The sequence below is a fragment of the Lineus longissimus genome, chromosome 2 (assembly GCF_910592395.1).
Source record: "Lineus longissimus chromosome 2, tnLinLong1.2, whole genome shotgun sequence".
Taxonomy (NCBI): Eukaryota; Metazoa; Nemertea; class Pilidiophora; order Heteronemertea; family Lineidae; genus Lineus; species Lineus longissimus.
The window spans coordinates 20485820-20499578 of NC_088309.1; the positions used below are offsets into that span (position 1 = coordinate 20485820).

The 13759-nt window shown below is 39.4% G+C and overlaps 1 protein-coding gene and 1 long non-coding RNA gene across 5 annotated transcripts in view; both read left to right on the plus strand.

Moving 5' to 3' along the window:
* LOC135482793 (dual specificity mitogen-activated protein kinase kinase 1-like) overlaps positions 1–13759 on the plus strand; it is a 31383-nt gene that overhangs the window by 3361 nt on the left and 14263 nt on the right. For 2 of the 4 annotated variants that reach the window (XR_010446271.1, XM_064763172.1), the window contains exons 2-8: positions 443–665; positions 4124–4270; positions 4579–4656; positions 4912–4963; positions 8927–9051; positions 9423–9612; positions 10846–10884. Coding sequence is in view for 1 of the 4 variants with exons in the window: in XM_064763172.1 (XP_064619242.1) it covers positions 443–665; positions 4124–4270; positions 4579–4656; positions 4912–4963; positions 8927–9051; positions 9423–9612; positions 10846–10884 (854 nt within the window). In the remaining 3 variants the exon portion in view is untranslated. The remainder of the gene's footprint in view (positions 1–442; positions 666–4123; positions 4271–4578; positions 4657–4911; positions 4964–8926; positions 9052–9422; positions 9613–10845; positions 10885–13759) is intronic. The other 2 variants (XR_010446273.1, XR_010446272.1) reach the window with 1 other exon arrangement.
* LOC135483747 (uncharacterized) lies at positions 5137–6393 on the plus strand. Its single transcript, XR_010446373.1, has 2 exons — positions 5137–5566; positions 6162–6393. It is a non-coding gene; the product is annotated as an uncharacterized LOC135483747 (long non-coding RNA).

Here is a 13759-nt window from a genome sequence, read left to right on the forward strand (position 1 = left end):
GCGTATTTCACAAGCAATTTGTACTGTTTCCATCTCTGTGTTGTGCAATGACACCAACGGTTATGACGTGTATGATAGAATGGCGACATATGATAAATTGATGCATTACAATTGCTTGCAAGATTCACTGCCCTTATCATTTCTGCACTTGCTGATGCACTAAATTGTTTAAAAATTGAAAATTAACAAATTTGGTGAATTCTTTTTTGTGATGGATACACATATCCTGTCTGTTGCTAGATCTTAGGCTGCCTTGGTTATGCTGATTGTGCACACACTACAATGAAAGTCATAAAGAGCAACTGTAGCTTTTTTGCCAACACCGATTTCACCATTCCGGGGCAGTTTAATAAATCTTACCCCCTCGCCTGCTGTTGACATGAAAAGGTCATTCTCCCTCATGCAGGTTATGCTTAATTTTCTTTCTGTTTTCTCTTTGCAGCAAGTCTCAGACAGCCAATCTAGATGCATTGCAAAAGAAACTAGAGGAGTTAGATATAGATGAACAGCAGAAGCAGCGTTTACAGACATTTATAACTCAAAAACGAAAAGTGGGGGAATTGAATTCAGAGGACTTTGAAAAACTGGGTGAATTAGGTGCAGGCAATGGAGGGGTTGTGACAAAAGTATTGCACAAAACCTCCAATCTTATAATGGCTAGAAAGGTGAGTTCCTTGACGAGAATTTGAAAGTAACAGTATCCCTTATTGTAGGTCACTATGACCTACCTTTAATGTCTAAGTTTTAAGTAGGTGAAGAAGTCTTGGTAGAAGCCATGGATGTGAAAATGACCAAATTTTCCAAGTTTTTTGCAAGTATTCCATGGTTGACTCTTTTACGCAAGTAGGTTTGGGTGTTCGAACTGGTGTCATGGTGAGTTAGTATCAAGGAGTTGGGGAAGAAGTTGGTGTTTTTCAAAAGCAGTCATCTGAAGAAATAATTAGTGGTTAAAAAACACTTTACAGGGTTCTTTTCATTAAGCCCAGATGGTGGTATTAGCTTCTCAAAATGTCTTGAGCAACAAGAATATTTCTAAATCTTTACATTCAGATGTGCGATATATAAAACGTGATACACTTACTTTTGCATGGCAGGTACTGAGTCATTCCTATTGGGCTTTGTGTGACATTTGCCAGAATGGCTAGATCATGATTCTCTCTTCATCATATGATATCTGAGAAGAAAGGGAGTTTTTTTATTCAGGATTTCTAGCGTGTGCCTTTCATCAAGCCAATATCAATAATGGGTTTGGGGTAACATGGGTATAATCACTTCGAAAAGAGGCTATGCATTTCTTAAGGGAAGACAATGGGTAGGAGCTAGGCGGACCAGAATAAGTTACATAAGTTACAGATATGTGTCTTTTAAATACCACGGCACATCATCTTTTTTCAAGTTTCTCCAAGAAAATTAGTTTTAGTACTAATGGAATGGCTAATGCTGTCCTCAGTGAAAGGTGTTTTAATTACAGAGTTTTTTTCAATGGAAGTCACTGATTTTTGCCTGAATGCTGTGTCCCTTTCAATGAAAAGTGTGTCTTAAAAAGAGAGGTGTCCAGTTAGCTAGGATCCACTGTATTTTGTTAAGAGGATCTTGATACTGAAAAAGTTATCACCCTGGTAACGGCCCTGCAACCCCCGCCAATGGTTATGCTGTACCAACTTATTGTATCACTAGAGTGCAAAATGGGATAATTGCTCTGTGGCATGATTGGAATTTAGAGTAGACAATGGAGCATCCTAATGCCCTTCGAAAGAAGACAAGTAAATCATGGATTTTGCATCTTAAATATCACAGACATTTGTGTAGCACTGGCTTCTTATGTTGTATGTAACGTTTTTCCCCTTCTCTGCTGCAAACATTCCAAGGCTTGCAGTATTTGATAGTTGCATACATGCATACACACATACCCGGTACACAGGCCTAACAATGTACGATAATAGATTTACAGTGAGTGGTATTTTCATTTGACTGGGAATTTCACTATTCCAATATATCCAGGGCTCTATGCAAATCAGCTTGGCCTGTGTATCTAGAGATGTATAATCCAGTAAATGTCATAGTACAAATTTTGCACACGTTGCACGTTGATACAAATTTTAATGTAATTCAGTAGTCAGTATCAAATGTTAAAAGACAGATAACTTGAAATAGCTAATTTGAGCATTTGCCCTTGCATCGTTTGCTGATCAAAGTGACATAAACGTGTGTTGCCTGGGAAATTTTGTGATTGGCTGCATTTTCAACGTGCGTGTTGACAACAGTAGTACATGTACGGCATACGGAATCGCTATGATCAGCAAAGTACTTGACGTGTGATAATCTATAATAGCTTTTATGTCAAAGACAAAATGATTGTGGATCTTTTATGATATATTGATCATGCATTTTGATCTGCAGAGTTCGGCATTCCGCATCATAATGTTTACAATGAAATGCAGCATCAAACTTAATTTGCTGGAAAAGGGCACGTATATAGGCAGGCTAAAACAAGGGGGAAATACTACATGTATAGTATCAGTTTTGTGGGAATACCACAAGCCTGGTTGTGCCTTGCTATCATTTTGTTATAAGCCCCTTCTGCATTTACACTGCAACTGAAACGACTGCACTGTCTTGTTGTCTAGCAACAAGCCACAAATTAGTTAGGTGAGGATCCAGTGTTCAGCATATGGTAACCAACGGATAACCCAGAGTTATTGGATCCAGAGAGAGTAGTTGACATTTAAGGTATTGTGTATTAGGTCATGAGTTGAGCGTCTGTCTTCCCAATGTCACAGTTGTGGACCTGCTGAGTAATAAAATTGCTTTTGACTTCTGTGATTCCATTTTAAAAAATCATCAAGAGGTCCTGCTGAAAAAGACCCCCTTTACAACTCCATCCACCTTGGAGAGCGGGGGCGCGAGGCCGAGACATCCGTTTGCTAATTTTGTACCACACTACAATTTCAAGGACAGAACCTATGGTTTAATATCCATTTTCGTTGACACAACTCTGTTAGCGAGTTCTTGTAGGTGGCTGTTTCTAGCAGATTGCTTCATTTCCATGGTAACTGAAATGTAGAGTGCTGCAAACATGATTCATTCATTTTCCTGGTATGTGGGGCAAAAGAAGGCAGTGCGTCTTCAAAGTACTTTGCGGATGATACTTTGTATGTCTCCTTTTATGGTAATATGTTACTTAGTGGAAGTCTTTGAACCTTTGATCGTGGTTGCAGAACATGGCTTTGATGAGTAAATCCTGATTGCTGTAAACCCTTAAATATTTGTGTGACTTTTATTTTTCGCAGATAATTGCAAACTAGATGGCGGTGAGAAAGAAAAATCTAATTGAAATTACTGTTACAGGTTTGTCAAAACCCTAAATAAGAAGTAATTCACGAAACAGCAAAATAAAATGCCCGCGATTATTTCCGGGTCAACAGTATATTGTAAATCTGTTGAAAACTGTTCCAGTTATGTAGAATACAATTGTTTTGTAATTGTTTTGTAATTTTTCTAAGTTCGTTGGCACAATATCGACTATAAATGTCTTGTCATGGTGCTGAGTGCTTTGTTTTGGATGATAGAGGCATCTGTGTTTCATATGATTGCTGTCTAGACAAAAATCATGCCATTGATAATCTGTCCAGAATAAAAAACCAAACAATGTGTCTGTAAATATAATATCTGTGGTGAATATCAACAATTTGTTGATTGAAAATAATTGTCCATCGCCTTTTCATGCAGTTGTGAATATCATGATTTGCAGTTGCAATTGCGAAGAATGCCAAGCGCTGATGAATCTGTTGCATAAAAACAGTGGCGAACATCTTTGGTGATAAAATTCCTTGATATTACTGCTGTCTACTTGGTTTAAAGGCCTACACTATTCGATAAATATTTGAAATTTACAGTTGAATTTGAAACTTTCAAATAGTGTAAATAGGTTTTGGATATAAATTTCAACAATACCGTTTTGTTGACAGGTATAGAAATTGTGCTAGAATCGAGTTTTTAGCCAAGTCGTATTTATGATAACAGCACTACCGCGTTGTGTTTTACAGTATATCCATTTTCCTGGACCACCGGTTATTACGAACGGCGTACCCCTTTAAAGGTGAACATTTCTTTATCTTTTCAGCTCATTCACTTAGAAATCAAGCCTGCTGTCAGAAACCAGATCATCAGAGAACTAAAGGTGCTACATGAATGTAACTCTCCATATATTGTGGGCTACTATGGTGCATTTTACAGTGATGGTGAAATAGGCATTTGTATGGAATATATGGTAAGCTTCAAAGACCGTCATCAAGGGATCATTGGTTTAACTTAAGATCTTGTTTTTTCTTCTTCTTCAACATTTCGCTCTGCACTTGGACTTGGACTGGACCCGGAGAGTAGTTCTCCGAGTCGGAAGGAGCCATATGCCACTGTGGTTAGGTACAAATTGGGTTTATTTACCTCGTGACTCTGTCTTCAGCCAGGTAGAGCCCCTCGCAAGCTGCTCATCTTTCTCACTTTCTCACATAAGTTTCCCTTTTTTTATTTGCATTTATCTTTAATGGATAATCTTGAGCATTTTTATATATTTTTCAGAATGGTGGCTCATTAGATTTAATATTAAAGAAAGCTGGTCGGATTCCAGAGCCAATTTTAGGAATAATGACGAGAGCTGTAAGTATACTTGGGTTGAGGAGATGCACTTCTTTAACACAGAAATATTCTTATGGAAAATGTTTTTTGAAAACTTCATTAATTGGTCAAGCATCTTGCCTTCATAGGAGATGTCACCTAGTACCCACCTCCCTTAACCTCTCCAGAACATGTGCGAAGAGGAGTATGTGGTAAGATCCTCGGTACGAGGTCAATGTTGGTCAATTAGCTTTTCATAGAGTACTAAGAATGATGTTGTTTGTTTTGTTATTTCAGGTGTTAAGGGGCTTAGCGTACCTCCGAGAGAACCATCAGATTATTCACAGAGGTAAAGCTATCTTAGTTTTAATGTGACAAGTCCAATTTTTTTAGCTCAGCTGAAAAGCTGAGCTATTCATATGAGTAAATGGTAGAATGAGTGTCCGTCTGTCTGTCTGTCTGTCTGTCTGTCTGTCTGTCTGTCTGTCTGTCTGTCTGTCTGTCTGTCTGTCTGTCCGTTAAACAGGCACGTTTCAAAACTATGGCGGATAGGCGATAGATTTTCCCTCTGAGGCGTTGAGACCCTTCAGGACTCCTGAATAGACCAAATGTGGGTCCGGCAGGATGAGCGGTTTGGCCACTAGGTGGCACCGAGCGAAATTTTCCAAAAACTTTTCCAGCAGCTGATTTCTCAGTTGGGGATCATGAATCAAATCTAATTTTATAGAGCAAAGCTTTCTCTTTCATTATCAATAGGCGTAGTTCATGAATTTCTCACCAGGTGGTGTTACTGGCGCAATTTAGTGAGCACCCCCCAAGAAGAGCATTTTAAATTTCGCGCGAGTTATCCCACGTCCAATCACACATGCAGCGAACGTCACGTCTCGAGTCTGCGCAGTTCAGACGTAAGGAGACCATGCTATGGAATAGATCGCGTTCTGTCAATTCAGAGGTAAGTTCTCATTAAATTCACAATTTCATAGGCGATAATATTTGGCTGCTTGTGTTATTGCATGTTGATGATATTAGGGAAGGCTTGGATTGTTTAATTGGATGTGATTAATTTGAAATAGTTCGTCGACGATCGTTGAAAAACGATCTGCGAAATGCAGCTTGGTTGGTCTGAGAAACGATGTCAAAGTCCGGCTTTAAATCATGGATTTCTCAACAAATAACTCTTGTCACATAGCAGAACTAATGTGAATAAACAAGACAATAATAAACATCGTTCTGATATCATCGGGTAAGGTTGCCAATGTACATAAACAGTGTAATTGAGGATCGACGCCAGCGATTTGAAATGTCAACAAACAATAAATGCGATATGATACACACTGACACTTGCACACTGTACATAGCACAATGCTTCAAACGGGGCCGATTCATCACTCTTATCACAATGTATTCCCAATCATATTAATGAACTTCCTTGATCATTCGGCCCTAGCGCCTTATCAGTTGTTGTTGGCCTTGTATTTGATATAAAACTTGGCTAGCTTACCTATTCTATCAAAATTAAAATGTTATCTCCTCATCATGTTTTGCAGGACAGGAATGATCTGCAGCTGCATTTGAACATATTTGGTGACCACATCTCAAAGATGACCAAGAGAGAGGATCGAGCTATGACTTTGCACATCCCATCGACTTCGGTGTTCACCAGTGCAATCATCAGAAGAGCCAGGCAATTCTAGTATTCAAGTATTTCATTCTGTAATACTTACCTCAAAATTTACTAAATAAAGAAAACCGCATGTGGCAGTTGGTTAAAAAAATCAAGTCTATCTGTTTAAAGTTTTTACTTGCTATCATTATTATCAACATTTCAATGGTGGCATTCTGCTAAGGTTTGTTAAGAGTTTCACTTGACTTAAGCAGGGTGTACACTAGTAAAATATTAGCAACATTTTACCAACATTTTACCAACATTTTACCAACATTTTTACAACAATTTTGCAACAAGCCCTTCAAGGCCCTGTGTTCACTAGCAACAAAATTGCAACAAATTAGCAACATTTTTACAACATGTTGGTAAATTGTTGCAAACTTTTTAGTGGGAACAAAGGGAAATAGGTATTTTGGAGGGAAAATGGATGATTCCAAGGAGAGAAGATGTGTTTTGAGTGCTTCTGCAGCAATTTTAGCTGTCATTGTTAAGAGACGGAAGAGGCGGCGAAATAACCAAAGAGAATATGGACCAGGCCCTGGATCAAAATGAGGGTGGATGATGGGGCATACCACTGCCTGTTAAGGCCGCGTATCCATAGGGTATGCCCTTGTGTAGTGTGGCGTTATGGCGTAACAGCCTTGTGACCTGGCACTATGCCCTGAGTCTCCATTGGATATTCCTTTTTGGTCATGGTAGGCCTTTGTAGTCCTCATTTCGCAGCGGTCAATCGCGTTTATCCGCACGCTGTCATTATTTCAGAAGACAATTTCTTATGAATATTGAAAATGAAAATACAAGTAACTTGTATTTTCACTTGCAACATCAAATTGACATGTACATGTATATAACAACCTGACTTAAGCAACAAATTACAGGTTCGTGCTTGTTATGATAATCATCAGTTTCGGGGTCCCAGAGTAGTTCCCGTTGATGAACCTCTTGAATTAATTTCGCCTCAGACATTGCTTCCGTGTTGTTCACTCGCAAAAGAATGGACATGTTCAATCCCAATATGGGCCTATATTCCCAATCCACAGTGCATATATGCCCGCAATGTGACACGGCATAACCTATGGGAACGATCAATAACACCAACGAAGGTTCATTGTCCGTGTGGCGCGCCAGGCGGTAAAAAGGGAATGTTGTGCAGGGCACGGAACAGCCTATGGATACGCAGCCTAAAGGAGTTGCGGCTGACTGACAAGCCGTCACACAAAAACTTCTAGAAAAGGTTTCATCACCCTACGAAGCAAGACACTCACTTGAGAGTTGCTATACCTGCTTCTTGTTCAAGTCACATGAACTCCGGTAGATCACATGACGCAAATCCTATTTCTGATTGGCTGAAGAGTTTGCAACATTTTTACAACATGCAACAAAGAATTGCATTGCATTTAATTTGCAACAATTTTACAACATGTTGCAAGACGCGTTTTGCTCTGTACACACTACGCAACATTTTTGCAACATTTGTTGCAACTGGAAATGTAAAAATGTTGCTAATATTTTACTAGTGTACACAGGCCTTTAGGCAATAGTAGAGTTGGGTAGAGCATTTTGTTAATGTTACCCTTTTAGTTAGGGAAACTGGTGCCTTCTGCATTAGGTGGACCCCACTTACTCATCTGTCAGACCGGCCTCACACGTCGGCATTAGAGTTTAAGGTCCAGTCTGCGAGATTTACCCATTTCTACCCAGCCAAAAGCGGGTGATTGGGCTAGTCTCTCCATGTGATTCAATTCGCATGGATTCTTGTGTCCCGGTGCTGAAAGGATCCCTCCACAAGGGCAGACTACATCCGGTGGCACTGAAGTATGGAAGAAAGACAGAAGACGACCAATTTGCGAAAAGGATCATCATCATCATCATCATGGTAACAGCTGAGGATGAATCATGTTGCTGTGTGTAGAATTGATGGTCCAATATAGGTTAGGTTATCTGTTTGCGCACACATTGCAAGGGTGGAGCTTGCTTGAAGTAGATTGCGCCAGTCTACCGTAATTCACTGTTATACATCCAGAAGCTAATATCCTTAGGCTTTGAGTCCTTAGTTTAGTAGAGTTTGACGAGTAATGTAATATATACGAACAACTCAGCTGAGCGCCAGGCCCTTGGGCCTCTTGTTTATCGAATAGTCTATAAAAAAAGACGATCCTGAGCACTATATCTAAATAAAATGATTGTTAGTGGTCTGATTGATTATTCAAGGCTTCGAGCATTGATATTCAAAATGTGATATAGGCCTTTATTTCGAGAGATTATAAGTGACCTTGGCAGTTAAGGAGTTGTACAACAGGTGGCAGCACTTCCTGATTGTTGGCAGTTGTTATATCACTGTCAAAGCGTTGATTCATTGTGGCTGGCATACTAGAGATGTCCAAAAGGGACGTATCGAATGCCTAAATGCACCCTGGACGAGAGATTTTCCAACTTGCCAAGAATCAGACGGGTCTTTCGGCTGCATGCTCACGACAGCTGGCCTGTCCAGGGAAAGTTTTCAATTATGTCAAGAATTGATAAAGACTCAGAATGTGAAAGCAATAATGCAGTATCTCATCAGGCACTTGGTACCAAATTTTGTCAATTCGTTTTAATTTCGATCTTGCAATCGACAATCATTATCATATAGTGTTCCTCTTTCAGATGTGAAGCCTTCAAATATTTTAGTTAACTCAAGGGGAGAGATCAAAATCTGTGATTTTGGAGTCAGCGGTCAGTTGATAGATTCCATGGCAAATTCCTTTGTAGGAACAAGATCTTACATGTCAGTAAGTAGACTGAAGTCTTGATGCAAGTTGCAGAGTAAGCCGTACAATCTAAATTTTCAAAAAACGCAGAAATTTCACAGCTCCGGGTAGATGGGCGTATGCTGTCACACCCTTGGTTATTTCAGACTCATACTGTGAATTATAATAGTGTTTCTATATGATTATGCTCAATGGGTTAAGTATCCTCAGGTGTTGTGTTAAAAGTGGTAGTTTGTCTCCTTGAGAAAGACAGTAGGGATCAGGTCTGGAAATTTGGCTTCCCTTTTTCCCCAAGAGGCACTTTTAAAGGAACACCCTTATCTCAAAAGTTTGATGAAATTTAGTTGAGCCGCTCAGTAAAGGATGAGTCAATAAATGTGTTTTCATTACAGCCTGAGCGGTTACAGGGCAACCATTATACAATACAGTCGGACATCTGGAGTATGGGCCTGTCCTTAGTAGAACTTGCCATTGGGCGTTACCCAATACCTCCACCTGAGGACAAAGACTTACATGCCATATTTTCGGATGATGCTATTGAAGAACACATGACTGCAGCAAAAACTGGTATGAAACTTAAAGGTAGGTGACAGTGGATGTGGATCGTGCCATTGTCCATTGCTGCTATACAACTGACAAGATTTTTTTCGGAAATGTTTTCGATGCCTTGCTTATGCATTGTACTTCAAAGATACCTGTCTGACACAATCCCATCTTAAAGCAGCAGTATTGGGAGTTTCTGCCCGTGCAGCGGTAATGGTAATGCAAGTCTGTTTGGTCAAAAACTTTGGGAGGTCAGTACTCATCTGCTGATAATACCTAAGAAAGCATTGGAAAACATTTACAAACTTTCATCATGAGTTTGTGTACATTCTTGGATGTGTGTCAATAGGTCCATCAACCATTTCAACTGGAACACTATATATCAGCCTGGCAGGAACTCCCTGGACTTCTCCTTTACCTTTTTGTTGCTTGTCCACCACATGAAAATTGTGCTGCCAATTTTGTGTGGTTTAAATTTCTGTCTCAAGAGGTGTTTGCACAGGGGTGTGGTGGTAAAATTGATTCAGCCGTGGACTCACTAGGTCAGGGAAGTGACTTGGTTCACCCTCATGTTCTTGTTCAGGCTTATAAATAACATGCATGTGTACGTGCCAATATTCATCATGTGTCACGTTTTCTAAAAGATGGTCTCTCACTTGACCTTTTGATCTGTGAGGTTACAATCACCGCACCCCTGTGACGCCTGGGGATGAAGCCAGGACAACATGGGTGGCAGTTCTGTCTGGTGCCTCTGAATCAATTTGTTTCTTTGAAACATACCCACTGTACTAATCCTACGTACGTGTTCCGTAAAAGTTCTGTTCATTTGTGTTTAAAATACTAAATTGCAATTTTTACTGCTCTTGTCATGAGGGCTTGTCAGTGAAAAATCTTGTGACTTCTTTCCTGTGTCCTTTCGTCTTTTTCAATGCATGGTTTTTGATGATGTGCAAATATCAAACTTCATATGGAACTTGATCCATCTGAACAGTGCATGCAGGGATGATATTATATTAATATCGGCCTCCCTGTGCTTTTATGCACTTGAACAAAGTGTTTCAGCTAGAAATCTGATAGGGTTAGAAGTGAAAAGGCAGAGCACCCGATTGCTTTGAATAAAAAATGCTTTGGGCACTGATGGAAAAAAGCCGGGCAGTATCGGAAAATGGGGACAGGATGATTGAGGTACCCTGCTATTACTCATTAGCTGAAACACTAGGTCTAAAAAACGTAAACAAATTTATCTTGCTGTACCTTCTTTTATAAAATAAGGTCTCCCTGGACGGATTGGTAGTGCAAAGTTTAAATCAAGTAAGAAAGTTAGGCGAAACTCGACAACTGTGTTCGTTATGTCATGTCTGTGATTTTGACGTTGTCTTCGTGGCACAAATACATTGGATTGTCACGTCTACTGTTGAGTCGTTTTCAGTGCGATCGTTAAAATTGAATACCATGCAGATTTAGTGTCTCGTTCTTCTTCTCCATCTACTTGATTTGACCGATAACTCCGCAGTCCGTTTTCTGCAAAGAAATAATAAAGTTATAAAGTTATCATTATCATCTGCTGTAAAATCAATGATCCCAGAACTAAATCCTCCCGAAAGGACGCTACAAGGTTTTTCACTTCTAACTCGATGTATCCTACTAACAGCTGTACCATTCTACAAGCTATATCAGTTTTTCGGCCTTGATACACCAAAATCTCTTAATTTAGATATTTTTAGCTCAGCTGACTAAGTCAGCCGAGCTTGTCAAATAAGTTGTTCAGTGGCGTCCGTCTGTCCATCCATCCATCCATCCATCCGTCCATCCGTTAAACCCATGGTGCACATTTTGTAACCGTAAGACCTAGAGACTTCAATTTTGCATTTCTGGATACTTCTGGTCAAACTCTACTTTCAAAACAAAATTTGTCGCCATTCGACCTACTTCCTGCGAGCGAGAGTGCATGAAGGAAACTGGCCTATATCGGCCTAGGAGCAGCAGAATTAGTCGAAATATGCTCTAATATTAAGATAAAATTCTTGAAAATCTATTTTATTGAGAAAAAGTTCAAAATTTTAACAGGAGAGGGCGCTACCTGCCTTTTAATTATTTCTGCCGATTCAAATTCCCGCCCGATGACGTCAGCCATCAATGAAGTCTCCTATTTGCCAGTTCTCAAAACATGGCAGCTACACAACAAAAGCAGCAGCTCCAGGAATAAATCACTGTTCACTTCAGCTTCGTAATCGATTGTACCCCCACTTTATTGTGTTTTGTGTGGTGTTCCTATTCAATCAACGATGTAAGGCCTTATTATGTTGGTTTTAATTGAGAAGGTGCATTATAAGCGGCGTACGAAATACCGAAGCGGAGACAAAATGGCGGCATGTTGTTTACGCCTGGAGCTCAATGACACTCAAGTACCCAATTTTCTGCTTAAAAAGTAGTAGTCTGGTAGGCGATATTATCGCTAGTTCGTTTCAGTGGAGTCATAAGGTCGTTGGGGACTACTTTCAGAAATTATTTCTTGAAAATTTGGCCACATTTCTGTGAAAACGATATCGGAAGTGCATCCTCTGTTCGCGATGACATCGCCGATGTATTTTGAAGTGGAGAATTCCCACAGTATGTGCAGTGAATTGGCATGATTCTGTTCGCCTATTAAGTTTTAGTTCTACGATTCTTTCATGAGTAAAAAGTAGACATTCTAAGCAATACAATAATGTCACTCCCATAAAAATTGATTGGAAATTGAGGGAGCTACGGCATTCTGTTTGTACAATACCAAATGGCACATTTTAAAAAGCGCTCATTGGACAACGTAGGGAATCACCAGAAATGATGTCATCACTGGTCTAAATAGAAAACTACGGTGGCGCAGTAGAGCACAAGAAAAGGTTTAGCATTAACTTCGTCATGCAAGCTTCAGCAACAAAACGATTTCTCATGAATGATTTATTTGATCATCATCAGCTTGTTTCCCCTGATAGGTAAAAAAATGATTTACAATTTCCATCAAAGTTTTCTATTTTGTGTATAGTCACATGTTATTTAACTGGCAAGGAGCCAAGCAGTTTTGAATATTCGCGGGAAAATACTTCGTACTTGTAAACGAGGCTATGACAATGAGTATCCTCATTCATGGCATAAACTTCATGTTTCGGTAAATATTTTCATACGATGATTTCACCCGAATTATGGTCAGGATTGAGGAATGAACAGTGGCATAATTATGTCAACCAAAAACATTGGTACCGTAGTGAACGCAAAAGGATATCAAATACCATGGAGCATGCCATTTTCATGCATAATGAACTGAACACCGGGAAGATATTAATGATATTAACTCAGCTGAGCGCCAGGCCCTTGGGCCTCTTGTTTCTCAAGTACAATGTGTTTATAGACTGAGCACACAAAAAATATGAAGAATCTTAATCTTTTTAGCTGTATCTTTGATAGTTTTTCACCTTGTCACAGATTAAGGAAGTATTTGGTTTGATTTAGAGGGCAATTTCCGAGGCATGCAAGTTGATACTCCATCCATTTGCATTGGCTTCAGTCTCCAATGTCTTGAGACCTTCCATTGTTTTTTTAAATGCATTCCCAGTGTGGCGGATGTGTCATAATTGTTGTCAGCTACAAAGCAAAGATTTCGAGTTGAATGTCAGGATTTCCTAGCCTGCTGAACCCCTTTGGACCGAAGCTCTATTAGGTAATTCTAATAGCCCCATTTAGAAAATTTCAGAACACCTCCCCAAGAAAGAGGAAACCGATTTTGAAAAGTATAAGGGATAAGGGATAATTCGCCATTCATTTTACCATAGAAATGTTCAATAAATGCGTTTTCATAGATATGCATGTCTTTATGTTATTCTTTTTATTTTGCAGTCTCTTTTATTTTTCCATTGTATTTGCATGTTGAAAAAATCACTGTGCTGAATGCTTCTCATTATACTTTTCATGACCAATTTGAAACCGATATACCACAACCAAGCCGCTATTGTTTCGCTTGCATGACCCACGGACCTTTTCTAATCTGAGCTGGTGCAGTTTGCTTTATTGACAACCGCCAACTTTTCATATTTTGTGGCTGACACTTGTTTATGTGCATCTTGATACATCATTGCATTTCTTGTTGCATTTTATAGAGACTGATAGCATTTGTCAGAATGCCACTTTTGTGCTATTTGTGTTAAAAGTC